Raw genomic sequence first — 27,130 nt, forward strand, 5'->3', positions numbered from 1 at the left:
GAGCTGCTTCATCCAAAGTGGGATGGATGCCATGTCTCCTAACCAGACCAGGTTTCCTCCAGAAAGTTTCCCAATTATCTATAAAGCCCACATCGTTTATTGGACACCACTCAGACAGCCAGCAATTTAAGGAGAATATGCGGCTAAACATGACATTCCTGGTCTGATTGGGGAGGGGACTACAGAGTCTGACATTGTGTTTGCAAAGTTACACACTGATTCAATATTGATTTTAGTGACCTCTGATTGACGTAACTGGGTGTCTTCATATGTCTCAGAGCAGAATCACTAATTAGCAGAGTTTCTTCCCCGGCGGGTGTGTCACAGAGTGGGGAAAAACAGTTAGACACAGGAACAGGGTTGTGGTGTACCAGGGCTTCTGTTTAAGACTATGATTCCTCCTCACCGTCACCCAGCCATCATGTTTTCCCGTCTGCTCAGGACAACCTGCTGGGAGACAGTTAGCAGGGCCTACGCCACCTTCCACTGCTCCAGCTACAGGGGCCTGACCAGCTACGGGTTTTTCAAGGGTGGGATGCCGAGAGTTCAGTTCAGTGATCCAGGCCTCCAGAGCTGCCGAAAGGCTACATTTATTACAAGTATCATTACTGCTCATTTAAAAAAACAGAAAGCATAAGTCCTTCTCCAGAGTCGGAGCAGTCTTCCACATACCAGGTTAAATAACGACTGCTGAGGAGCAAGCATGGCTTGGGCCCATCTCAGAGCTCGCCCTCGCAGCAGGATAACCATGAATGCAATTTTGCACAGTCTGAGGAATAAATTCTCCTTTGTTGATGAAACACTAGGAAACACTGTGTGAGGAAACAGTGTTTTATGTGATTTATGTTCATTAATGCCCCTCACACTGTAACTTAAAGTAATAAATTGGTTACTGATTAATTACAGAAGCACGTTTGTGAGCATAAAGATGTAAGCCTTGGACCATCGGGATGAAATGTGGTTGGGAAACTTAACAAGCATTGATAAAGCTTCATCAGTAGTTCGAACAATGCCTCAAAACCTTCGATCACCATGGGTGGTTAGCAGACTGTGGTTGTACCATGCAGCCTAATAACATGCAGTAAATTGCAGGTTAAAGCAGTCTGCTTACACATTGTTAAACGAGGGAAGGGAACTAATGGCTGTCACATTACCCTTTTGTCCCATTTCATCCCAGCATTTGATTAAACTGCTGCTCACTTTCTACAGTACTTAAAACTGATCACACAAAACTATTTTTCTTCATCTTTTAATGATTACCAAAGTCTGTGAATCCCCAAATTGTTCAGTTGTTCTTTTTGCTCCCTATGAGGTCACTTTTACCATGTGACAAAAACAACACCCCACTGTACACACTTGAGCCACTTTATAAATCCCCAATAAAAAGCTGACAGGTTGCAATGATGTTCCAAATAACTTATTAAGAAAACAACTAAATACACAGAAAATATTATGAAAACTGGTTTATTTTATATCTCCTAGTTTGAAGTGAAGCAATAAAAACATGTATAAAACATCACAAACTGTAATATTATACAAATGCTTACGTCCTGCTGATGCAATGGAGACATCTTCCAGTGACAGTCTTCATCCGTGTGAGTGTGAGGAGGCTCCTAAACCCACCGACACAGAAGTGCATGTTCACAACTCCCTCTGTGCAGGTGGGGTCAGGGCCCTCCTCACCCTGGGTGAAGAGGGGTGGTGCTGTGGCCAGTCAGGTATGAAGTGCTGAGAGTGGATCTTTGGTCCTCTGTGTAGCTCTGTCCACTCTCAGCTGCCCTGCAAAGCAATAACACGGGAAAGACATCATTTTAACACAAAACAGCATTTCCATTGTTGGTAGCTGCAGCATGTTGTTAAAATGCAATTTTAAACTCAACATATACACACAATAACTATAAATAAACTTAAACCTACAGTACTGTAGGACGATGATTTACACCAGCTTTTGGAAGGATTTAGTCTTCAAGACAGTTTGTAGCCAATGTGAGGTGATAACTTACATAGCTGGGACACAGCACCACTCTCCAGTTTGTCATTTGGTCATCCATCCTTCTCATCGGGTTGGGGTAAGGCTGTCTTCTGGGTGGAGTATCTCTCTGTGTTAGCTCCGTCTTGGACGTTGAGTGTCTGAAGTGCTGAATGCTGGGAGAGGACAAGTGTAAAGCACCTGAAGACAAAAAGACAAAGAGAAAAGCATGAATTCACAGATCACCGAGTTGTTCAATGTACTTTTCTTCTGTTATGTGTTTTCACCTCACCTCTGATCCCTTAGCCACAGGCTATACCTTATGTAAAAACAAGAGACTACAGTCAGTTCACGACATCATTTTTAAACCTTTTCTACTTATTTGTGTTGACATTAAGTACGGACTTACCTTTGTCCTGCATGGTGAGCTAGAGCTTGAGAAAAAAATATGTTAGTCATTTAAATAGTTAGTGTCTTACAAACACTGCAAGACGCAAAGGCCAACTTAAACATTTAAAGTTTAAAAACAAGTTCTAACATAATCTAGTCAGAGTCGCTGTCATCAAGTGAAAGGTTAAAAGGCCTTTCCCAGAAGCGTCTGACACCAAAAGAACCTGATGATGTTGAAGGGCCACAGAACGTGCCATCACTTACCTTGCACCTCTTTGCACTTACCTCTTCAGTGCAGATGTCATCTCTGCCTCTCTTTGCTGAGGAGGTGAGAGCTGAGATTGAAGGAGAAGCTGAGAGAGTAGCGGAAGAAGGAGCAGCAGAGGAAGGAGCTGAGGGAGCAGGAGAGGAAGCAGCTGAGGGAGCAGGAGAGGAAGGAGCTGAGGGAGCAGGAGAGGAAGCAGCTAAGGGAGCAGGAGAGGAAGGAGCTGAGGGAGCAAGACAGGAAGCAGCTAAGGGAGCAGGAGAGGAAGCAGCTGAGGGAGGAGCAGAGGAAGGAGGAGAAGCTAAACGATCACCAACTGGGAAGAGTGGGGCATTGGCCTGGCCGAAAGGCGGCATGGCGAACGGGGCAGCACCTGGAGCAATAGGATGTCGCCAATCGTGCCAAAACGGCTCTGGAGGGAGCTCCTGGATGAGAGGGGAATCATCTCTCTCATCCATGGTGTCATACCCCGAGTCGTCACTAGGCCAATCGGCCCACTCTTCTGAGTTGTTCCAGTCAGAGGAATTGTCAGTGTCTTCACTCACCTCTTCGACGTCCTCAGGTATGTAGGGAGGGTACTCACCTTCCTCTTCACTGTCATCAGGATCCTGTGCTTCATGAGAAGAGGGTGAGGATGAGAGAAGGATATACTCACCAAACTCACCTTCACTGACATCAGAGTCATCCAGGATCCTGATGACCTCAGGAAGGCCTTCTTCTGCGGGACGCTCAACCACGTAGTCGAGACGACCTGTGAGGAAACAAGTTTAAAATAACATTAAGAATGTAATAAACATCAAGTGCTAAAGGAACAGAGCTACATCTGTTAGTTTGAGCAGATGATGAGAGAAAAGCATTTTACGCTACATTTATGTCAGACTGAATGACACTTCTACTTGTTCATGCAAGCAAAAAACAGCTAAGTCAACTAAGTTTACATCATAAACTGCTATATAATAAGATATAGTATTAGCATAACATAAGGATACCATTATTACTACTGTACTATGATTACTGTTTTCATATTCTTTTTTATATTCATTTATTTTTGTTATTTTTTATTATCATGTTTTGTAGCAGGGGAAAAGTTATAGTTTATTTCAATAAAGCCTTTGATCCAAGAAGAACAGGATGTTAGGAGGGGACCGGGATTTGGTGTGTTTACACCTGTGTGTTCTGACGTCATGACATGCTGAAGATGCTGTTACCACAGAGACTGATTTTGGGGCATTTTACAAATTGTAGTCCATTAAGCTATTTTTAACCAAATCATTTAAAAAGTGTCAAATTTGAAGCCTTCAAATCAAAGTAACACCTTTTTTTTTTTCAAATTCATACACCAATCGTTAATAATTTCTACACCTCTCCTGGAAAATTTAAAGCATACAAACAATTTACGGGGAAAAATCTTGGAATAAGCATATTTTGATAACATTAAAACTTGATATTCACACTGGAACTTATTAAATTATTACAGTCATTTAGTGACTCTTAAAATAACTGAAGAAATGTTAAAAGTACCTGCAGCGAAGTCCAGAGGACTGTCGAGTCCACGACGAGCCATCTTCAGGCTTTGCTGTATGAAAAACAAGTACAAACGATCCAAAGATGAAGTACTTGTTGTCGCTAGCAAGTAAAATCCGCTTTCAGTAAAATATTTTCCGAAAACTTAACTTTCCACAGGCTGAGGTTGGAGCAGGTCAAAACAAGTCCAATAGCAAGTGTAAAGGGACGAATGGAACATTGTGCAGCATTTATATACCCTCCGCAGGCCATGGTTACGGTTGCCAACATGCGTGTGCAGAGCAACTATATAAATGGAGCTTACACGACGTAATTTACAGTTAATTTATGGTCATTAACACTTACTGCGTCTGTCAGCCTTTATGTAGCATGTATACTAACCACGAAGGTATAGGTATATCCATAAATAAACACAGATATTAGAAAGCAGCAAATCAAATCAATCTGAATCATAACTGAGATGTTTGCTTGAGTAAATAACATTAGCATGTAGCTCATGCTAATATTACATTTTGACATTTTTCTTTCCAAAGCTAACAATAACTTAGCGTTCTCGCTACTCGCCATGCTGTTAAACAGGTATATGTTAGCAATGACAACATTTAACAAATGTTTTTAAAATGCTAGCTGTGCTGATTAGCCTTAGGATTACTTGAGGTTGTTTCCAGCTCTAGTGGTCATAAGCGAACTTAGTTCTGTGCCAGCCTTTGGCACGAAAATCAATCTTGTAAAGCTCACTATTAAACTGACAAAAAGCCTTAGAGCCTAGAAACTATGATACTTACAACTGTGCTATGTTTGTGTCATAACATATAGCAAGACCCCATAACGATAACTGACCTTTGACCTCTTCTCAAGATTATTTAATGCTATATAGAGCTATTTTAACACTATGTTTCTTACTGCCATTGTTTGACAACATATAAGCATAAAGGAAATTATATATGGAGATTCTAAATATCAGGTTGTTATGACTTTATTATAAACTTTACAGTAACAGTTCAGAACTATTAAGCAAGATTAGTTTTGGAAAAATCACATTTGTGATCAAAACTTTTTACTTCATATTCATTACTAAATAATTCAATAAATTATACTCAAGTACTGAATAGTCACAAAAAAATAGTAATTATGCTGAAAATTATGTTAAAGTGGTTTTCAACTGAGCATATAAACAAAAGCCTGGACAAAAGTTCTGTTGAACAACACACATATGTTACCAATATTGTAGCTGGTGTTATTTAATAATTTATTTTATTTGTGATACAATTTCAAACTTTATTAACTTTTTCAATAAAACAAAGTCTCAGATTTAATTATTCTGAAACTAAGTTTAAGCTTCCCAGAACGTTTTGTTGCAAGTTACATTACTGATATAAGAAATATAAAATGTTTGTATTGTTCACCCACAAGTGCAGTCTCTGGCTCAAACACAGAAGCTTGGTATGTTTGGTTGTCAGTCCAGACATTCCTAAAGAAAGCTGTCCTTCTTCAGTTCCAGACCTTTCTAGATAAAAATGACATTAGTGAAGTATTTCAGTTTGGTTTTAAAACGCACCACAACACTGAAACTGCTCTTGTAAAAGTTTTTAATGACCTTTTAACTTTTACTGACTTGGGAGATTTTGCCATTTTAATACTGTTAGACCTCAGTGCTGCATTTGATACCGTAGATCATGGGATTCTTATCGCTCGGCTTGAGCACTGTGTCAGAATCAAAGGGACTGCTTTGGAGTGGTTTAAATCTTACCTGTCCAACCAAAGTTTTTCTGTTAGATTGGGGGATACATCGTCCTCAAAAGCCTCACTTTCTTGTGGGGTCCTCAAGGAGTCCAATCTCGGTCCAGTTCTCTTTTCTATTTATATGCTCCCTATGGGTTCAATTTTTTGAAAACATGGGATCTCATTCCATTGCTATGCAGACGACTCACAGATTTACCTGCCACTGAAACGTAAATCTGTGAGTCGTCTGAAGGGTTTGCTAGATTGTTTGGAGGATGTTAAGGATGGCATGGATGGCTTTAAACTTCCTTAACCTAAATGAACAGAAAACAGAGGTGATTGTGTTTGGTCCCTGTGACCGCTGTGACTTTGGCCCTTTAGGAATTCATAATAATAATAATAAAAAACCTTTGCAAGGAACCTAGGAGTGTTTTTTTGACTCTAATCTAATGTTTGATAAACAGATTAATGTTGCCTTTGCTGTAACTGCTCCTAAGCTCCCTTCACGTCAGGACTTCCCCAACATTGGACACTTTTAACTGACCATTCATCCTCCTCTTTCTCTCATTTTTTACATTCATCAGGTCCTCAGACAACTCGTTCCATCTTCTCAACACACTCTTTTCACTGTTTAGCACATTTCCATCTTTATCCATCTTACTCCACAAATTGTCTTTTCCTTCGGGGCCAACAAACTGACAACTTTCAACATAATCCATTTGATTTCCAGCTTCAAACTCGTGATAATGACGGACACTCTCTTCACCCTGAAACAGCATTCATGAAATCTTCCATCAAGATTACAACTACTTGATTTACAGTGGAGTGAAAAAGTCTTTGGCTTCTTCCTTATTAATTTTTTTGTATGTTTTTCACATTTGAAAGTTTCCGATCAATAAACAAATTTAAATATTAGGCTATTTAAAAAAAACAAACATCAATCATCCAAACAATTTATTCAAAAAATGGAATTTTGAAACAAGTGAGCTGTAAATACAAAATTGCAGTTGCACTAAAACACATTTTTGCATTGTCCAACTTTCTTATCTCTCGTCTGCTCTCACAGTGAGTCACACACATTTGTATTTGTATGCATAGTTCTGTGATATGATTTGTATTTAAAAGTATTTATATACAAAGTTAAAGTGAGTTTTCATTTGCATATCATTTCAAAAGCTCAATATTAATTTAAAATAAACAGATATTTATGCATTAATTAATTAATCTTCATAGTGTCACCTGCTTTTGAAGGACTCTTCATTGTTGGGGTTGTTTCTAATTTTGTGCTTATTTCAGTTTTTCTGGCTGGATTCTTTGTTGTTTTTGTGTCACCTGAATAAATGAAAAAGTAAAAGCACAAAAGTTTTTCATGTTTCTCATCTGATGTAAATATGCGAAAAATATTCTACCTACACAGTTGAAATATATTAAGTAAATGTTTGATGTGATTTTACTCATATTAACAGCTGATCCTGATCCCACCTGTTTCCTCACCTGATGGCTGACGGTCGAAAGTAAACAGCTGCACTCTTCTTGTGTTAGTGTCAGTCACTTCACATTTCATTATTTTATGACTTGATGAGTAAAATTAATTATACTTCAGAAAAGACACAGTGGCAGCGCAGTCAGTCTGTGAAGTCACTATTTCTTTGTTCTCTTTGTTCACATCTCGACCTTCAAGCAGCCACTTCACTGTGTGATGACACTGTTCATATGTCACCACAGAGCAGCTTAAATCACCGTATCAGTGTCCTCATGTTCAGTCACTGGTGAACATAATGTAACAAAGTGAGACAAACAGAGCGGAAATTATTCAAGTTATCTTAATCAGTTTCAGTATGATTATTGAACATTTTATGTTCTGAAAATATTTGAACTGAAAATATTTTGATGTAAATACTCACGGGTAATAACAGAGATATCAATGAAAGACTAATGAACCAGAGTGTGTTTAGATGTTGTTTCCTCGACTTCGTATTGTTGACAATAATAAAGACCAACATCCTCGACTGTGACATTCTTTATAAGCAGAGAACAGTTCACTGTAACACTCAGTCTGTCTGATTTAGTTTTAGCTTCTTCACCAATCTGTCCAAGTGTGATCAGCTCTACTGTTGTTGGTTTGTTTCTTGGAGTAAACGTCCACGTAGTACCATCACAGTTATTTTGGTCATCTATCACATTTAGACAAGGCAGAGTGACGTCATCTCCAACTTTCATAAACATGGAGGCTTCATTTACAGATACTGTTGAGAAGATTGAAGAGAAATGTAAAATAAATTAGAATACAGCAGTTTTTACAATCAGAGTGAAGATATTTTAGACACAAGTTCATAAACAGAGCACGATCAGCTGTCTTATTTACTGTAAAGGTTGTTGACTGTGATAATATGAACAATATTTAGTTTGATTGCTATTTAAATGTTTCCTGTATTCTTACCTGCAATTTGAATCATCAGCATCAGACATGAAAACATTTGAATCCATCTGAATTCATCCATCGTGCTTCTCTGTCTCACTTCTTTCTTGTTCTCGATCTCGACTGTCACACTCTCTGAACTGATGACTCTTTAAGACTGTTTGTACTTCCTGTCATCAGTGAGATGTCACTTCCTCATCACAGCTTTAGGGATCCAGTTGTTATTTTTGCTGATGATAATGTTTCATAGGTTGAGTATGTCAGCTTTTCATGTCTCTGAAAGTCATGATTTCTATAAACATAATTTATTGTAATGAGAAATCACATTCAGCAGGTGCACTTTGTGTCTATTCCCACAGTGCATTTATGACAGACTGACAGTGATTTAAATACTGATTGTTACGATGAATTGAAGATGATTAACTGATAAACAGAATGCAGTCAAGCTATTTGGTGATTGGACTCTGATGGCCTTCACGGCCGATTGGATTCCCGCTGATGAAAGAATTTAGGCAGGACCCCCCACAGTCCAGACATGGTGGTGGTGAAGATGGAGAATTGGATGGAGCGCTGAGTAACATGGGAGATGCAGAGATGGGTACGAGGTGGGTTTTGTGAAGGAGTCAGGAAGGGAGAATGAAAGATGAGCAGTGAGATTTAAAGTACGTGAAGTGGAGGCTGATTGGCTTGAAGAAGGCCGGGAGAAAGACGATTGGACTTGACCAGTGATGTCAGCAATGAGCTGGACAGTGTTCGAAAGTGGAAGTGATGAATAGCTCTGGCCACTAAACACCCAGGAAGTACACATAAGTGTGATTATAAGTCTTCCTCATTGTACTCGTGAAGGCTGAACTTAAGCTTCATGTGTTTCACACCCTGAAAATAAACAGACGACTGAGGAAGTTGAATGTGTGAAGTTTAAGATAAATGTTTCTATTAATGCAGCTTCTCTTTCTTTAAAATGTAAGAAAAGAGAAAGCACATAACAAGGTTCTGTTGAAGGGTCAAACACCTCAGCCACCACAGTTTGACTCTTGATGTCTAATAGATCATTTGATTACACAGCTGCAGCTACAGAACATAAAGCAGGTCTGAGACGCTCCTCTTCCTCATTGTTGAACTGAAGACGTTTCTGAGAACTGAAAGTGTTTTGGTGAGAGCTCATGAGGTTTGACTTTATAATAATGGACAGTTAAACATCAGAAACACAAACTATAATCACAATTGTTGAACGCTGACTGTTTGAAATCGGTTTAAGGGTTTAGAGAGTTTGTGTTCAGTCTTTCACAGTTGTGTGAGGAGAGCAGGAAGGAGGCAGGACAGACTCAAACTATCTGTTGGTGTTTTATTGATATATTTAAAACAGAAATTGTGACCAAGCAAGCAGAAGACGTGTACCAGGGTTGTGAAGCAAAGGTTTCTGCAAAGGACACATCTGTGCATCCTTGATTGTAACTCCTGCTGCAAGTCTCCTCTCCTCTCTTTCCTCTGAGTTAAAACATCCTTTAACATGGTTTACTTGGTTTACTGAAAAGGATTTGCAGCTCACGAGCAGTAGGACACAGGAGATGAGGAAGCACAAAATTGAAAATTGAGACAAGTCTTGGGACTGGTGTCATTAAAGCTGCTGGCCCCGACGGAATACCTGGTAGAGTGCTCAAAGCCTGTGCTGACAAGCTGGCTCCTGTGTTCACCAGACTATTCAACCTCTCTCCGACACATGCCACTGTCCCTTACTGCCTGAAATCGTCCACAATAGTCCCAGTCCCCAAGTCCACCACCATCAGTAGCCTCAGTGACTACAGACCCATCGCACTGACTCCAGTGGTTGCAAAGTGCTTTGAGAAGCTGGTCCTAAAGCAGATAAAGGACTGCCTCCCACCCAGCTTCGACCCCCACCAGTTTGCCTACAAGGCAAATAGGTCCACAGAGGATGCAATTTCCACTGCTCTCCACTCCGCTCTGCATCACCTGGAGAATCCTGGGACATCAGTAAGGATGCTCTTCATTGATTTCAGCTCGGCCTTCATTACCATCATCCCAGACATTCTTATAGACAAGATGGTAAACTTGGACTTCCCCCCGCCACATGTGCATGGATCAAAAACTTTCTCACAGACTGTTCACAATCAGTCAAGATTGGCAACCAGCGATCATCCACCCTGTCACTCAGCACTGGCTCACCACAGGGATGTGTGCTGAGTCCACTCCTATACACCATCTACACCAGTGACTGCACCCCTACGCACCCCTGCAACATCATCATCAAATGTGCAGATGACACCACTCTGATGGGGCTCATCACCAACAATGATGACACCGCCTGCAGGGATGAGGTCCAGCGACTGTCAGAATGGTGTAACTACAATAACCTCACCCTAAACACCAAGAAAACCAAGGAAGTGGTCATGGACTTCCGCAAAACAAGAACTGACCTATCCTATCCTGGTCCACAAACACATCAGCCCTAGTAAAGAAAGCCCAGCAGCGCCTCCATTTCTTGAGGGTTCTGAGATGGAACAGGCTGCAGACTGAACTCCTAGTGTCCTTCTACTGTACCACTATCGAGAGTGTGCTGGTGCACGCCATCCCTGTGTGGTACGCTGGTTGCACAACAGCTGACAAGAAGAGACTACAGAGGGCCATCAGAACTGCAGAGAAGGTGATCGGCTGTCCACTCACCTCCCTGGACTTAATTGCCAGCTCAAGATGTCTCTCCAGAGCCAGGGCAATTATAAAGGACCACCTCCATCCTAACCACCACCTCTTCAACATCCTGCCCTCTGGAAAAAGGTTCAGATCCATCAGGTGCAAAACCAACAGACTAAAGAACAACTTCTTCCCGTGGGCTGTCAGAACTCTTAATGCAAACTAAGAGTGTGTAAAGACTTCCCCAACACATCCACCCTGACACTGCTGTTGATCATCTATGTGCAATATCTCAGTCTTTCCATGTTCTGTGCAATATTTTTGGCTCATGTGCAATTATTTTGGTCCCAGTCTGAGTCTTTCAGTGTTTCCTACACATACACCATGTATATAGTTCCACTCACATATGTATACATATACACTGTTTTTTATTTTATTCTATTTATTTAATTATTTATTTATTTTCCGCCTTCGTTGTATATTGGTTTCTCTTCTTACTTTAGCACCTTTGTAGTTCAGCTACCCAATTTCGCTGTGCAAGAAACTGCACAATGACAATAAAAAGCTCTAAGTCTAAGTCTCTAACAGGTGACTGTGCAAATACTGGATAACTGAGGACCTCTGGCGGATAAAAGGAATAATACACAAAAAAGTGCTCAGACATAAACTGTGAGAGTTTAAAATTTGTTCTGCAAAAGTAGAATTTCACCAAATTAATAGAAATGCATTTTTTCCAGATTACATTACTATAAAAAAGAATATTCAAAATATTGATTCAGATTCTATTTAATCATCATGAAAGACATGTTATAAAACTCATACTGGACTTTTGACACTGCACATATTTCACTTACACAAACTATAAAGGCATTAAAGGCATTTAACAACAGTCATATTATAAGAGAGGATTAAGACTTGAATACACATGTTCTATCGGATTAAAATAACAACAGCGTGAAACTCAAAAACTGTTAACATTGCTTTAAAGTTCTCATCTAGTTTATATTTACTTATAAAACCAGATGAGATGACATTGATAATATAACAGCAGTTTTCTCTGCTGAGTTGATGTTGCTGATCAGTGGCTGGACGACAAAAACAAAAAATAATCAGAATCAGAAAATTAATTAATCCCTAAAGAAATGATGTGGTTACACAATGATAATAACATCATAAATGTTGCTTTGGCTCATTGACCTCAGGTATTTGAATTTCTCCACCTATATATATTACCTCTACTTCCTGCAGCAAACCTGTCTCCCTCTCATTCACACAAGTTCTCTCCAGAACACTCCTCCACCGCTACAGGCTGTCTTTCACCTGTTTCTTAATGTTGTCCACAAACATCATAGACCAGAGACTCCTGCCTGACCTCAACTGTCAACCTACCCATCATCATAAAAATGAGAACAAAATAAAGAGCATATTGATAGAGTCCTTTCAATACTTTGGATTTTCTTTGGCACTGAATCCTGTGGGATGTTCAATAGTCTAGCAATAGCAATAGTTTTAGTTGTATGTTTTCTATCCAGCCTTCTCTTAGAGTAACTGCTCATATCATTAGCAAAGAACTTCTGGTACCAATTATATTTTCATTTAAAAAAAGGAAAAATAAGTGTATTATAATGTAGCTGGGCACTGTCCCAAAAACTGGTGTTTCTTTAAATCTGTTGGACCCATTGACAATATTCAAAAATTGTCTTTCCATTAAATGCAAATTCTTTTTTTTTTTTTTCAACAGCTTGAACTATGTTATTTTAAAATTGACAGTAGAGCAGAGGTCACTGCATCATTTCATTATCAACACGAACCTGAAAAAAGCTGTCTGATATATAGATAAAATAATAACAAACAAACAAACAAACATACAGATATCACTAAACAAAACACCTTATCTTGGTTTTCTAGGTGTTGCTGATGGTGACATAGGAAACTTCAGGATCCACCTAAACAATGAAGAGAAAAACATGCTGACTCCTCAGTAATATCCATCCATCCACTTGTCCTTTTCAGGGTCGTGGGGGGGTGCTGGAGCCTATCCCAGCTGTCATAAGGCGAGAGGCGGGGTACACCCTGGACAGGTCGCCAGTCTGTCGCAGGGCTAACACACAGAGACAGACAACCATTCACACTCGCATTCACTCCCGCATTCACACCTATGGGCAATTTAGATTTTTCAATTGACCTATCCCCACAAACTGCATGTCTTTGGACTGTGGGAGGAAGCCGGAGTAGCCGGGGAGAACCCACGCAAACACGGGGAGAACATGCAAACTCCACAAGAAAGACCCTGGTGGAATTGAACTCAGGACCTTCTTGCTGTGAGGCGGTGGCCCTGAGAGGCCAAACGGACTGCAACTTAAGAAAACACCAGCAAGTTGGGGTGGCTGTGGCTCAGGTGGTAGAGCACGTCAGCTTCTGATTGGAAGGTTGGCGGTTCGATGCTTGGCTTCCCCAGTCTGCATGCCAAATATCCTTGGGCAAGATACTAACCCCAAGTTGCCCTCCGATGCGTTCATCGGAGTGTGAATGTGTGAATGTTGGTTAGTTTGCACTTGTGCTTGTATGAATGGGTGAATGAGGCATGTTGTTTACAGTGCTTTGACTACTCTGAGAGAGTAGAAAATTGCTATATAAGAATCAGTCCATTTACCAATAAAAAAGAAAAACGCTGCAAAAGCACACAAAACAAAATAGAAATAAGAAAAATGACAACAGACATAGGAAAAAACAAAATGTAAATAGGAAAAACGAAAACAGAAATAGGAAAAAACAGATTTCCAATAGCAAAGGGAAGTGTTTCTGGGGAGACAATAACCCGACGGACCAGTTGCAGGAACCCAAAATTATCATTATCATGATTCATATAATACTGATGATGGATGTTTTAGGCTAACACATATACCTCTCGGGCCTTTCTCAATATGCGTACTTGTGCGTACTTGCGTTCTCGTGTACTCGTGATACGTCATCAGTCGGAGACCAAGTACTGTTCCAATTCGAAGTACGCATCAAGCCGAGAACGCGAAAAAGTCCCGGATGTGTTCTCGCTCCGCCCGTTTTATCGAGCATGCATCGGTGGTGACTGTCGCTACCCGATCCGTACCGGAAACCCGATCGGTACCCCGCATGCGCAAATCTTACGTCACTTCCTCTCTTTGCCAACATTGCGACATTCAATATATTTGAATGACACGGTTAGCGCCCAGTTAGCTCCTAGCATTTCTCAACAGCTCTGCCTCCTTTTCGACTACCGGGACATTTAAACTATGGATAATCCGTATCCGCAACAAATTTTTGCTTTTCTCCTCAACAGAGAGCATTCCCCGATTGAACAACAGCGCCGTAAAATATGAAGAGTGGCGCCTAATTACAGAGTTAATAATACAGACTTTGTAATGTGTCACGTGAAGATTCAGCAGCCAGATGAAGTGTTTACTGGCAATTGACAGTGATAGCGGACATCATCATCACTATTCCAACAATCCTCTCCACACAGACAAGCATAAACACACTCGACTATCACTAAATCAAATTTAACACACGTTTGTAATGACGCCAATTCAGTTTACAATAGGGTTCATTTGCTCGGTCAGCAGGTGGCAGTATCCTCGTACACTGGGGAGTAAACTGCCATTAAACGAACAGAAGAAGAAGAAAACATCTGCACATGCGCGGTACGGATCGGGTAGACCCGATTTGTACGGTCTGACTTTGCACATGCGCAGTAAGGATCGGGAGTCCCGATCTGTCACTATCTTTTAATTTTTTCGTTTTTGTCTACATTGTACTGAAATGCTTCATTATTGCAAACATTTTAAGATATACTTATTATTCTAAACATTTTAACAGATACTCTGACCCATAACTATCGTAAAACGCTACGACCGGAAGTAGACACCTTTTGCGCATGCAGGGTACCGATCGGGTTTCCGGTACGGATTGGGTAGTGACAGTGGCCCTTTCTCAATTCTCAAGTACCCGAGTATGTACTCGCGTTCTTGGCGAGTACGTACTCGCGTACTTGGCGAGTACGTACTCGCCGAGAACGCAAGGGAGTACGGACGGTACAGCTAAATATCCCAGAATGCATTTCGTCCAAAACTCAAACGCGGCAATGGCAGACGAGCGGGGCTAAAAACTTTTAAATATTACTCTTTCTGGGTCACAAAATAAACTTTTAAGTTCTTTTTAAGCGAGAATGTAGCTGTGTAAACTTCAAATATCTGCTCGATTTACCAAGCTATCATATATTTCCAAACGAGCTCCGATGTTTTCGGAGACGTCTGTGACCCGCCAGCTCCATAGCAGACAGCGAGGTCGAGGATTATTACAGCTGGCGAGAACAGCGGACTCCCGGCACATCGTTTTCAACCCCCCCGCGGTCTTTTCGCTACTCAGGTTAAACAAACCCCAAACCCCAGTAGCTGTCTAATGTATTGAGTGTCCACTAAAATAAAAATAAAAGCGTTGGTGTTCCAATTGTACAAATCGCGAGTCCGTGCTCGCGTTCTCGGCGAGTACGTACTCCCGTGCGTTCTCGGCGAGTACGTACTCAACGAGAACGCGAGTATGTACTCGCGTACTTGAGAATTGAGAAAGGGCCCTCGTCTTTTCTTTCCTCACAAAACCGATAAATCCTCCACTTCTTCTAAGTGTCTCCCAGCGCAATTCTTAGCATATTTTGGTTCCTGCAACTGGTCCGTCGGGTTATTGTCTCCCCAGAAACACTTTGTGCTTTTGGAAATCTGTTTTTTCCTATTTCCGTTGTTGTTTTTCCTCTTTTCGTTGTGTTTTGTGTGCTTTTGCAGCATTTTTCTTATTGCTGGTGTTTTCTTAAGTTGCAGTGGCCTCTCAGAGCCACCGTACAACTGAGTTCCTAGTCTCCACTATGGCCTAATCTCCTCATGTGTATTTAAAGCCCCAGTTTGCTTCTGTTCTTTGTTATGTTCTATGTTCTTTAGAGCGTAGTTTGTGAGTTCCAGGTTTTTAGTGTTGCCTGAATTATTTTGTGTTTTGCATTTTGGTCTGCTAAGGTCAGCAATAAAGCTGCTTTTTGAGTTTAACATGGATTTGAGTTCTGCACTTGGATCCTACTTTGCTTGCCAACAGCTATCCTTGAAAATATGTCTCACTGTAATGCAACATAAACAACTCTTCATTCATCACTTTAATTTCTCAGAAACAAGATATTATACTTGTGTTTTGACCTCTTACTTCAGGTTTTACGATTCATGGTGTGGTCTACTGATTTTTTTGGCCTAACTTTCTTATCTTTTGGATGCTTTTTCAGTTAGTGTCATGCATTTACAATTTTTTAGAGAATAAGAAGAAGTGTTTTCAACTCTGGGTGTAGTGGGTGATCTCACCGAGTTCTGATTGGTTTGAGTCTCTGCAGGGTTTGAACTCAGTCCCTGAAAAACAGACAATAGTGCGGTTACATCTGGTGGAAAACCATGTCTATGAAGGCAGTTTAGTTCTTGTTAACACTCCCTCAAAGATGAGCGGTTTATTTAATTGTCTTTTTAGTGGCAGATATAGGAATATTTAATTATATGTTTCAAAACTCACAGGATTTTCATTCTTCTGCATTTTGTTTCCTGGAAAGACAAAAACAGTCAACTCTAACATTCATAGAACAACTTACAAATGTTGTATCTGTAAATGTTCTCACCTTTCATTCTTTTCCTTATGATGAGACACACAGCTGTTATCAGCAGTGCGACCAAAGCAATAGTTCCATTGATGTACCACGAAATAGCTGCGATAAAGCAGACAAAACAAATTTAAAACATTTTTGCATGTTTGAAAAACTTTTCACACCATTTAACAGCCATGATACTCATATATATTTATGCTAACACCATCATATCAAATGTTACATCTTATGTTTCCTATAGGATAAGTAAGTGCTATTGGAGTGAAACCCAACAGTTCCTCACCGTTAATCTTAAGTAATTTCCCCCTGATGAGGTCGAGAGGAAGTGTGTTTGTTACAATGTGGTAACAACAGGCAGCAGAGCTCTGAGGGTTTAACATCCAAATGGCAATAAAACACCCTGACGAGTTGCCTAAATGACCTCTAACCGATTCACAGCTGAGGTGTATCAAATGACCAATAAATATGCTCATTTTACAGTTTTTTTCAGAATCTGCTGTTACAAGTGAAAATCTAAAAAAATTAAGGGAAGGTAAAGCCCCCAAATGTTTTGGGGTCGTAGCAACACTCTTGGTTTCTGACAGAAAACGGTAAGTGGTGAGAATAGAGGCTGTGGTTCAGGGGTTATCAGCAGTAGCATTTAACAATAATCTGTGAAATTGGTAAATAAGTATGCTCATTAATATGTTATATATAATATATTAATATGCTCATCAATATGCTCTAGTGTTTATAACCCTAGAGTTCAGCAAATTAAATTCAACAAATATATCATGAACACATTATTTGTGATAACCAGTGTTTCAGTCACAGACCTGTCGGTATTATTTAAGTTACACAGTGGATTTTTTTCTTTTGGCTAAATACAAAATAAGAACAGTAAAAACAGGACACCCAAAATCAAAATCCAGCTTGACACAACACAACACACGGCAACTGGTTTGATTCAACTGTGGTGATGTTTAGATTGCTCGAGTTGAAAAACGTGTTGCCGTCCAGTTTGTGTGAAGTCAGTATTACAAAGAAAATGCAACAACCTATTAACAAAATAAAAATAAGTCCTTATATTTACTGTGATAGTTGACCTGCTGCACTCTTGGTCTTAAAGCAAATTAATGTTGTTTTAAGCTTTAGAAAATGAGAAACAGTAATGTTAAACACATATGTATCACAATGGAGTGGACTTTGAGAGATAGTTTTATCTACTCTGCAGCATGAGCTGAAAAACCAAGGCAGGATCCATGAAGCTGAAAGACGTCAGCAGAAGGAGGAAAATGTGGTGAGGCAAGAAAAAGAGACTAAGAAGGTACCTCAGACCACCAGGGTGGAGAAAGACTCACGGTTGAATTATGAGGTGACTGGGAATGTTTTGCTGCCTTTAAGTGACCTGAATCAGATGCACAGGATCAATGAGGCATCATATAGTAATCCTGTGCATTTCTATATGCTTTGTAGATCTATAGCTTATGGCTTTCTGTCTTTTCTGTTTTAAATAGTTTTTCACCTTTACAGCTTTCAAGGATGAGACACCTCAAAAGCAAAACAGTTACAAAGAAGCCCTGAAACAGCAGGTAGGCCTGGGGCCGCGAGCCTCAGTCTGTAGATGGATGATAAGAGATTAACTGCAGGAAGAAATGAAATGCTTTTAGACTTACAACAACCTGTATTCTCAGCTGTTTAAAGAAGTTGTAAATTAACTGTAACTGTACATTTCAAACAGAGGAAAATAAGTGAAAACAGCAAGAGGAAAGAGAACAAATTAGGATTGAGGAGGAGAAAGAAGAGAAGAGGCTGGCCATGCAGAGGGCACGCTTACTGGAGGAATATGAAGATGAGCAAAGGAAAGAGAAAAGGAGGACTGAGGTGAGGAGCTCGCCTGTGACCGTTGTTGTCACGAGACATGGCTACGAGAGGAAATTCCAGACGCCTCGATGCAGCTAGCAGGCCGCACAATGCACCGCAGCAACAGAATGGCTACAGCGGGGAAAAGCAGAGGTTTGTGCATCTACACACATAACAACTGGTGCACAAACACTAAGTGTCCTTCATCATTTCTCCTTCTTTGTAGTTAATAGTGGGTTCTGTCACAATGGAGTGGGTTTTGAGAGATAGTTTTATCTACTCTCTGCAGCATAAGCTGAAAAACCAAGGCAGGATCCATGAAGCTGAAACACATAAGCAGAAGGAGGAAAAGGTGGTGAGGCAGGAAAAAGAGACTAAAAAGGTACCTCAGACCACCAGGGTGGAGAGAGACTCACGGTTGAATTATAAGGTACAGTAAGCCTGAAAAGACTTCAGCTCGCTGTGTCGTTGTCAAAGAATGACAAAGAAATAATCTAGTTGTCGTCCTGCAGAGGCAGCCCTCTCCGCCCATCCCAACCTTGCAGAAAAAGCTGGCAAATCTTGCGCCATCTAGGCCCTCCTCTGTTTTTAGCCAGCGCTCATCTAGAACTGTGAGTAACTCATTGCAAAGACTGCAAATTTTTTTCACATTTTGCCCTGTATGATAAGTCTATAAATGAAAAAAATGCATTCACAGAATTGCTCAGTGTCAGCACCAAACCACCCACCACCCAATGAAATTCCCAGCCAGCAGGGTAAGATTTGTGGAAATTATAAACCTTTATTTTCCTGATCCCTGCCCTGCCTTCAGTCCCCTGTCGTGCTTCAGATGATCAACAGGAAGTGTTCAGAGTGCTGTCAGCCTTACGTTGGTGTCTGAGGAAAGAGCGGTGACAACTGGAGGTTCAGATGGGTTGTACAGATTCACACGAGACCCACTACGATCTGGTAAACAGGTATTGCAGTCAGGCACCACTGAACAGCAGGGTAATGTGTGCAGGCATAAGATGCCCAGAACAACAGGGATTTCTGTCTTTTGTGCCAGGCTTAGAATCAGTCATTTAGAGACGCTGCTTTGTTGAATTTAACCCAGTTAACCCCCAGATTTGGTGAGGCAAATACACGATACTAACTGTGGGCTGTTAATGTGTGATCTTAATTTGATATTCATAGTGAAGAATGTATTCAGTACAATGTTTTACAAGACATTTATTAATCTGTGCTTGTATTCAAGTTTACAGCAAATGTTAAGGTTCAAATATTGAGGAGGGGTAGAGGAGGTAATCTACTTCCATAATAACAACACTGGTCCGGCCGGGTGGAGTCAAACGATGATTTTAATGACACGCGTGGGAAGACCGCCCGCTGTACGCAGACAGCGCCGATCCCCAACTTACAGAGCATAAGCAGGTGTTTTATACCTTCTGGGCTTAAATTTACTACGCCCCTTGACGTCACTCAGATACAGTTCATACATAGGTTTCAAAACCACAATGACTTAAGACAGTTTAAAAATAACATTGTCTCCATCTCCACAGCAGATGCTTCCTGTCAGCCTTCTGACTTTCACTTCCCGTCTGGAAAACCAAACTGTTCCTCTTTTTGCAGAGACAGCTAGAAACTATTCCTCTTTTACAGAGACAATTTTAGAATTACAAGCAAACATGATTAACCTCTCACCTATAAATGAGATAAAGTCTACTGTGTGTTTGTGTGTCATCATGAACTGCACTCAGTTTCACCTCTCGCCTCACCAGCTGAAACTTGTAACCTTTTCCACCAGACAGAAGGCCAGCATGTACACATTTAAGATTATAACAAGCATTCAAAAGCATTTAAGATCATAGATTCAACTCAACAGTTTAAAGTGGTTATAACTGCACCTGTAATAAAGGCTAATTGGGTACCAATATGTTTAAACATCTGAATACAATATCAATACTGCAGATTGTTTTATTAATGCAATGGTAATGATGATGATGATTAACAATAACAGTAAAATAATTTCTAATCCCCCACATTCCCTCTCTTGGTGACCCTTTTTCCTTAAAAAATAGGGTCACCACACTTGTTTGTGTCATTGCTCTGACCCTCTCTAGCAGTCTTCTGGCTCAGCCAATCAGACAACAACATCATGTCATCTTAGGTGGTCCAGTAATAAACGTCAGCTCCCCCTTAAGAACAGTCCATGCGTGAGATTAGGTTTTTCTGGGTCCCTCTCTTGTGGTCCTTCAGGTCTCGGGCCTCCAGGATCCTCACCCCCTGTGGTAGCCGAGATCTCCTGCAAAGGAACAAAACACCTTTTCCTACGCCTCCCTAACTTATCATGTTCGGGACTCTTTAATCAAAAGCATGAACCTAATTATCGTTTGACTTATTAACTATTATTTATACATATTCTTCAACGTTACTCATCTCCGTACTCATCATTTTACCACTCTTAAAGCGCTGCTTTCACGTCCCTGCATATGTTTACTGTTGCTCGCTCTATTCTCCCTTATCTGATCATCAACATCCTGTACACAACTGTTGCTGCTGCAAGGGCCTCCACTCTGCCCTAAAGGTCACATTTCACAAAAAATCACAAGAAAATCATTATAAGCGCCTATTCTACTAAAAGATGAAAAAGAAAACAACCATTTTAAATCAATTAAGTTTAAGCATATAAGCAATTACTCATGCGTAAATTTCATCAGAGCTAAACACTGCCTAGAAACAACTCCTATGTTAACACTAACCTCATTTTAAAACTCACATTACCTGTGTCATAACCTGTTGTTGATATAGCATCTTTATTTCATTTTGCTCCTCTATAAACTAGAGTTAACTTCTACAGTGGCCCCCTTTTGTTAATGGCACGAATTATATCAACAAGTTTCTCCTCTTTCAGCCAGATTCAGTTATAAGCTAAATGAATTTCAGGTTTATGGATTCTATGTGTTTGTAAGCATGTGCGCCCTTTATGCTCTAAGCCTCTTTTCACAATAAATTGCCTGGACATTCGCGCCAAACAAAGCTTTTGACCTTCAATAGACTGAGCCACAACTCTTTAATTAGCACAAAATGCAATGTGTAAAAATCATTTCTACGTATAAGCTCTCTCCTCTATCCTAAAAATAAATCTATGTAATATCTGCCTGTGTAAGCCTACATTATAACCACTTCTTCTAGAAATCAAAAAAGAAATCAAACATTTTCTACTCCTACAATCTTCACTAGTTTCCCCATAGCATATCTTTTATTCCCACAGTTTCCCTTTAAGTTTTGTACACAGCTTTTATAAACACCGGCATTTTATCTTCTAAACAGGATTCAGTTCACTTTAATCCTCTAACCTTAACATAAAAAATAACAATTTCTGCCTCAGTTTATGACTCAAAAGTCATAAAATGATCCTAAAACCTATTTTATACCTTAAATTCCCCCTTTTTTGACACATATAATGTGTCAAACTAAAAATGCTTCACCCAAGCTTAGGAAATTAAAAAAGTTAGTCATCCCAACTTTGATCCAGTCACACAAATTCACTCACACGCATTCACACCAGGTATTTGCTGATAGTGGAGACTCCCGCGCAAGTAATCAGATTCTCCAATCTCAGCAAAATGAGCTCATTCATTTGTCTTATTTTGTTTTTAAGAAAATATTTCTTTATGCTTTTGGACTGGATTGAATCGCTACAATCCTTTCAGACAGGGACTTACGACCTGATTAGGTCCCCACAGGTAGCCTTCTCCTCAGCCAGTTGTAATCTGGAAAGCCCACCTTATATTTGTTCTCCCGAGAATTTGTCAGCGCTGTTATTCACCGTTGCAGGCCTGCTTAGAACGAAATGAGAAAAGAGAGCTAATTATTAGCTCATCAAAACACAAAACAAAATCACCTGACAGGTTTTCTCTAAGTGCACTGTTACAAAAATAATGGGCCCCTCTTAGACATGTCCATGTTTACTAAAACTCCCTCTATTAAAAATAAAAACAAAAACAACCCAAACCTAACGAACAGAATCAACCCATCACCACAACAACCTCAATCTCAAACACACAAAAGTTTTGCCACCAGAGTCCTGACACTCCCTGGTCAACTGACAAAATTTCACCTCCTCAATACGCCGAAAATCTTTAAAACCACACAATTTGCACACAATAATCGCCCCCTTTATGCACTGTAACATACTTAGATTCAGCATAAGATATAAACCCAATACAACGAAACCCATTACAACAAAACCTGTTACTTTACCATTATATTTCACCAAGTAATCCTCCTCAGTCACACACACACACACACACACACACAGGAAGCTTCTCTGTCACCACTCACTCCAGCTAATTTGCATACTGAGTCATATCTCAAGAAGTTGCCGTAACAAGAGAAATACATGTTTAAACATTACCACCTTATTGAATTACTTTCATTTTCTTTCTATACTAATCACTTGCTTTGATCAATCAATACAAGAGTACTCCCAAGTCACTCTTATAAAAACTACTTTAATCACTTTTCTTTTCTTTTTTCCATACCTCACTCCCTCTGTCATATAGCTTCTTTGAGTTATTCCTCATCTTCAAGCTCTAAGTGTATTTTATTAAACATTCACACCATTTTAACACTCATACACATAGCAAGCTGATTTTCATTGCATATGTTTATGTTCTTAGCCAGGTTTAATCAATGTCTATGCATTAATCTTCATGCGCTTGTCCTTTTAGGTTAATGCATTTTCTGCTTGTGTATGTGATTTTGCATATGTTGCTTTTTGCAGTGTTTCAGACGCCTTCACAATTCTCCACTTAAGCAGTCAGTTTTCTCTTCCCCAAATTTGCTAACCCAAATTTTGATTTCCCACCTGAAATAACAGCATTCCTGGTCCTCAGCCATAAGTCAGGGCTTGCTTGTGAGGTTCAGGGACACAGGTGCCGTGAACAATTCAACCAGAAACTTGCCTTAACATGTCCAGTGATGTCAACCTAGAACTTTCTTCCGACCGCTGCATCTGGAAAATTGATCCAGGTCTGCTTTGCCCCTGAAAATAACACAACTGAGACATTTTCATTATTATCATGAGTGCTTAAACTACCCGTTTCTCTCTCTCCGGTCAGAAATACCAACTTATGTCATGTATGTAAGCATGTTCTTCATTGCATTTTATGTATTCATGTTAATGTTCAGTGAGTGTAAGCTGTTTCTTCATTGCCTTTCATGTTATATGATCATGTTAATGAAGTGTAAGCTGCTTCTTCATTGCATATGTATGTTATCGTCAGGTTTAATTCATGCATCTGTTCACTGATTTCTGCATTCGAACTATCTCACTTCTGATTCTTTCCAAAAATAATTTCACATGTAACAATTTGTGTATGTGTGTTTTCTATTTTCTGTTTACCTCTTTGTTGTGATCTGGGGGACATCTCTAAACCATCATGAGTTCAGGCTTCAATTTCAACCCAATTATATCCTGTATTCTCGCAGTCGCAGTCTGGGCTTCACCTCTCACTGGTCTCCGTCCTTCTCTTCACAGTGTCCTTTGTTGTCTTGAAATCTCCAGCTTTAGTCCCAAGTCAACTGCTTGCTGCTTCTCTGTTTCTTCTCCGTTGATCTTTTCAGTATTTTCCTTTTAGATCAAGACCCAGCCTGGCAAAATATCACATTTAGTGCCTTCAGACAGTGATGTCACACTGCTCTTACCAGCCTGCAGTTCACCGTGCATGTTTTCATCACGGGGTTTCTGCTTCTCTGATGATACTTTCAGTCGTCTCTTTCAAGATTGCTCCAAGCATGGCAAATATGCTGCTGCTGGTGTCGTCAGTGTGGTTTCAGTCGCACTGTCTTTTGCCTGCTGTTAATTCTTCAAGTCCACAATGTTCTGTCGGTCTTCATCAGGCGATTAACGATCCTTTGAGCTTCTTCTCAGGATCGGGACAAAGTGAGAGGTCAAGCTGTAAAATTTGAAGCCAAAACCTGGCCTGTTTTTCTCCCAATTCTGTTAATCTATCGTTTTGCCGCCGTACTCAAGATTCCAGGTTGAGAGAAGTCCACCTGTTTGTTGACACGCTAAAGCATGCAATTAATATCCTTTTCATTTCTTTTCTTAAAACCTCCATTTGCTTCATCTACCTAGAGTTTTTAACTCGTCTGTTTCTCTCTCTGGGTGCTTACTTGTCACAGTGAGTTCCTTTTATGGTCATGTAGAGTTCCTGTTACACACACAGCTGCTATTTTCTGTTCCTCTTTCCTATTTTACAGCCTAATCAAACTCTTTAGTTTTACTAATTCTTGATCTAAAAACAATGCACCCTTATTTCACGCACACACTTTTAACTATACTAAATTCTTTGCATTTGTCAGCATTCACATCAGTCTTCAGCGTGCTCAACAGAGCTCTTTCAGACATCAGGAATCGTCTCACACACACCGCCTTTTCTCTCTCTCTTCCACTTTTTCACTCACTCTACTATCAACTTGCTTTTCTTACTTATTATTTTTGTACAAATCGCACCCAATCACTCAAAACCTGCTTCTCACAACATTCACACACTTAAACTGTGACAGAAGTTGAGGAATATAACTCAAAATACGCTTTCCTAAGAGTCTTTTAGACATGCCTTTCATAATCAGAAAGAGCAAGTCAAAAAAAAACCCAAAAAAACAATTGAAACCTCCAATAATTCTCACAGCACACACAAGAAATTAAAAAAAATAAAAAATAAAACACACCAGCATTTATTGCTCGAGAAAGGTTACTACTGAAAGTAATATGTTAGTCTTAAGCATATACAATGCACTCAATATATATCAAAACTTAGTCACAGATCACACATTCACAGCAATCCATTCAAATTCTATTTATACTCTCGTAATGAGCAAAACCAGTATTAAAAACCATCTTAGTTACAGGCATTTAGCAATATTTGCAAGCTATAGTTATAAAGCTCAATAACACTCTAAACCAAAAGCAACAATCTCCATGCGCGTCGCCGCTCCTCATTTGCATTCACACACACACCGTCTAAAAATAGCTCCAGCACAGACTCAGCCTCCTTTCACACAGAGATCTCTTATTTATAATACACAGACGTCTTATATTACAACTGCACAGATTTTTTAGGCCTTTTAGCACCTACACAATTTCGGGAAATTTAACCTAACCGCCCAGCGGATAAACTCTATCAGTTTTTTGCGATCAATTCTCCAGTCTCAGACTCGAACTGTTTCTGGCCTAATCTCTAACATCCCTAACTCAATTTAAAAGCGTCAACCAACCCAAACTTTGCCTGAAGCTCTATTTTTGGCATTTCACAGCCAAGGCTTACCCCGAAGTTTTAAGTTAAAGTTACACGCCCGAAGTCCAACTTCTGCTGGCCAAAAAAGCGCAGATACCGTTCCAAACGGTAAAGTGGTGCAACCACTAGTTATTCTGGAGTGCCCCAAGCTCCACAGTGACCAACTGACTATCCCTCTAAGAGGACAAGGCCTAGGCGTCCCTGGCCTTGGCAAGCGTTACCTCTGAGCACTGCGCCTCCTAGTGGACTCGAACCACCGTCCTTCAAAAATTTATAATACTTTAAACAACAGTCCACACCCAAAACAAGTGTATGACTGCAGCAGGTTGGAAGGAGAAAAACCTCTGGAAGCAAAGAATCACAGACTCAGAGTTAATACATGTACATGGACGATTGCCTGACACATTCCGTCGACTACAGAAATGTGTAGGCAAAGCGCGCCAGGCATTCACTCAGAGTTTATTATATACTGTCCTCTCACGTAACACTCATGGGTGGAGTACAAGTTAGGAAAAAACAACTTCTTATCTGCTGCTTGCATACGAGGCTGCACAGGATGCAAGCTTGCAAGACGAAGAGGAACAAGTTGATTAACGATCTTGTAGTGGGTTAAAACAATACATGTGGGTGTTTGTCTAAACTTGAGCAGACACTTTGTTTTTGCTGACACGCTATGTACAGGCATTACTGTGCAATTCAAATAAAGCTAAACATAAAGGTAAAATCTTTTCACACAGGTCCAACCTGTCTGACCAATTTGGGACTTGAACCCATAAAATGACCAAATTCTCTAAATCCTACGTGAGACTCGAACTCACTTTCACTATTTTCCTTTTCCTTGGGACTTGAACCCACAAAATTCCTTAAATCCTAGTGAGACTCGAACTCACTTTCACTATTTTCCTTTTCCTTGGGACTTGAACCCACAAAATTCCTTAAATCCTAGTGAGACTCGAACTCACTTTCACTGTTTTCCTTTTCCTTGGGACTTGAACCCAGTACTTTTACTTATAGACCTTCACCAAAATCAAAACAGACATCCACCAGTAATTTCAGTGAGTAGACTTTAATTTTTCCATGTCCAATTTGGCACGCTTTGGAAATCATTCAACAGGTAGTGCCTTACCTTTGGATAAGCCGGCTTATGCCCACTCACTTTGACCACTGATATTCATGCCTGCCCGTCTGACCACCTCGGACCCCAGATTTCTCCATCTACACCTCCAACTCACTCTCCCTCCTCAATAACCGGACGAGCCTCCCAAAATGTTAGGTTCAATATTGAGGAGGGGTAGAGGAGGTAATCAACTTCCATAATAACAACACTGGTCCGGCCGGGTGGAGTCAAACGATGATTTTAATGACACGCGTGGGAAGACCGCCCGCTGTACGCAGACAGCGCCGATCC

The 27,130-nt window shown here is 40.2% G+C and overlaps 2 protein-coding genes and 2 long non-coding RNA genes across 8 annotated transcripts; all 4 read right to left on the minus strand.

Moving 5' to 3' along the window:
• Nucleotides 1-1,448: 1,448 nt before the first annotated feature.
• LOC146502010 (uncharacterized) lies at nt 1,449-5,109 on the minus strand. 5 transcript variants are annotated; one of them, XM_085132033.1, is made up of 6 exons: nt 4,146-5,099; nt 3,289-3,375; nt 2,379-2,403; nt 2,262-2,288; nt 2,004-2,170; nt 1,449-1,779 (listed from the first exon to the last, which is right to left on the minus strand). In XM_085132033.1, exons 1-5 carry the CDS (start codon nt 4,186-4,188, stop codon nt 2,044-2,046), a joined length of 309 nt encoding a protein of 102 aa, XP_084988159.1. In that variant the 5' UTR covers nt 4,189-5,099; the 3' UTR covers nt 1,449-1,779; nt 2,004-2,043. The 5 variants fall into 5 exon arrangements, with proteins under 5 accessions (XP_084988159.1, XP_084988158.1, XP_084988156.1 ...); XM_085132032.1 differs by having other exon boundaries at nt 3,280-3,375; XM_085132030.1 differs by lacking the exon at nt 1,449-1,779 and having other exon boundaries at nt 2,073-2,170; nt 2,262-3,375; nt 4,146-4,200; nt 4,934-5,109.
• Nucleotides 5,110-7,008: 1,899 nt separating this feature from the next.
• LOC146502011 (uncharacterized) lies at nt 7,009-11,296 on the minus strand. The gene is made up of 4 exons (XM_085133306.1): nt 8,311-11,296; nt 7,804-8,116; nt 7,353-7,606; nt 7,009-7,202 (listed from the first exon to the last, which is right to left on the minus strand). The coding sequence occupies exons 1-3, from the start codon at nt 8,369-8,371 to the stop codon at nt 7,459-7,461; spliced, it is 522 nt and encodes a 173-aa protein (XP_084989432.1). The 5' UTR covers nt 8,372-11,296; the 3' UTR covers nt 7,009-7,202; nt 7,353-7,458.
• A 7-nt stretch (nt 11,297-11,303) lies between these two features.
• On the minus strand, nt 11,304-16,755 carry LOC146502012 (uncharacterized). Its single transcript, XR_014869402.1, has 4 exons — nt 16,613-16,755; nt 16,510-16,538; nt 16,308-16,352; nt 11,304-12,884 (listed from the first exon to the last, which is right to left on the minus strand). It is a non-coding gene; the product is annotated as an uncharacterized LOC146502012 (long non-coding RNA).
• Nucleotides 16,756-19,732: 2,977 nt separating this feature from the next.
• Nucleotides 19,733-25,306, minus strand: LOC146502013 (uncharacterized). Its single transcript, XR_014869602.1, has 2 exons — nt 23,826-25,306; nt 19,733-22,257 (listed from the first exon to the last, which is right to left on the minus strand). It is a non-coding gene; the product is annotated as an uncharacterized LOC146502013 (long non-coding RNA).
• Nucleotides 25,307-27,130: the final 1,824 nt, after the last annotated feature.

This window comes from Neolamprologus multifasciatus, chromosome 15 (assembly GCF_963576455.1).
Source record: "Neolamprologus multifasciatus chromosome 15, fNeoMul1.2, whole genome shotgun sequence".
NCBI classification, from domain to species: Eukaryota; Metazoa; Chordata; class Actinopteri; order Cichliformes; family Cichlidae; genus Neolamprologus; species Neolamprologus multifasciatus.

Coding starts and splice junctions, on each gene's coding strand:
- LOC146502010 (XM_085132030.1), bottom strand. CDS start 4,188: ATGGCTCGTCGTGGACTCGACAGTCCTCTGGACTTCGCTGCAG. Junction 3,376..4,145: donor TCCTCTGGACTTCGCTGCAG/GTACTTTTAACA, acceptor GTTTCCTCACAG/GTCGTCTCGACTACGTGGTT.
- LOC146502011 (XM_085133306.1), bottom strand. CDS start 8,371: ATGGATGAATTCAGATGGATTCAAATGTTTTCATGTCTGATGCTGATG. Junction 8,117..8,310: donor GCTGATGATTCAAATTGCAG/GTAAGAATACAG, acceptor TCTTCTCAACAG/TATCTGTAAATGAAGCCTCC. Junction 7,607..7,803: donor AAACACACTCTGGTTCATTA/GTCTTTCATTGA, acceptor CTGATACGGTGA/TTTAAGCTGCTCTGTGGTGA.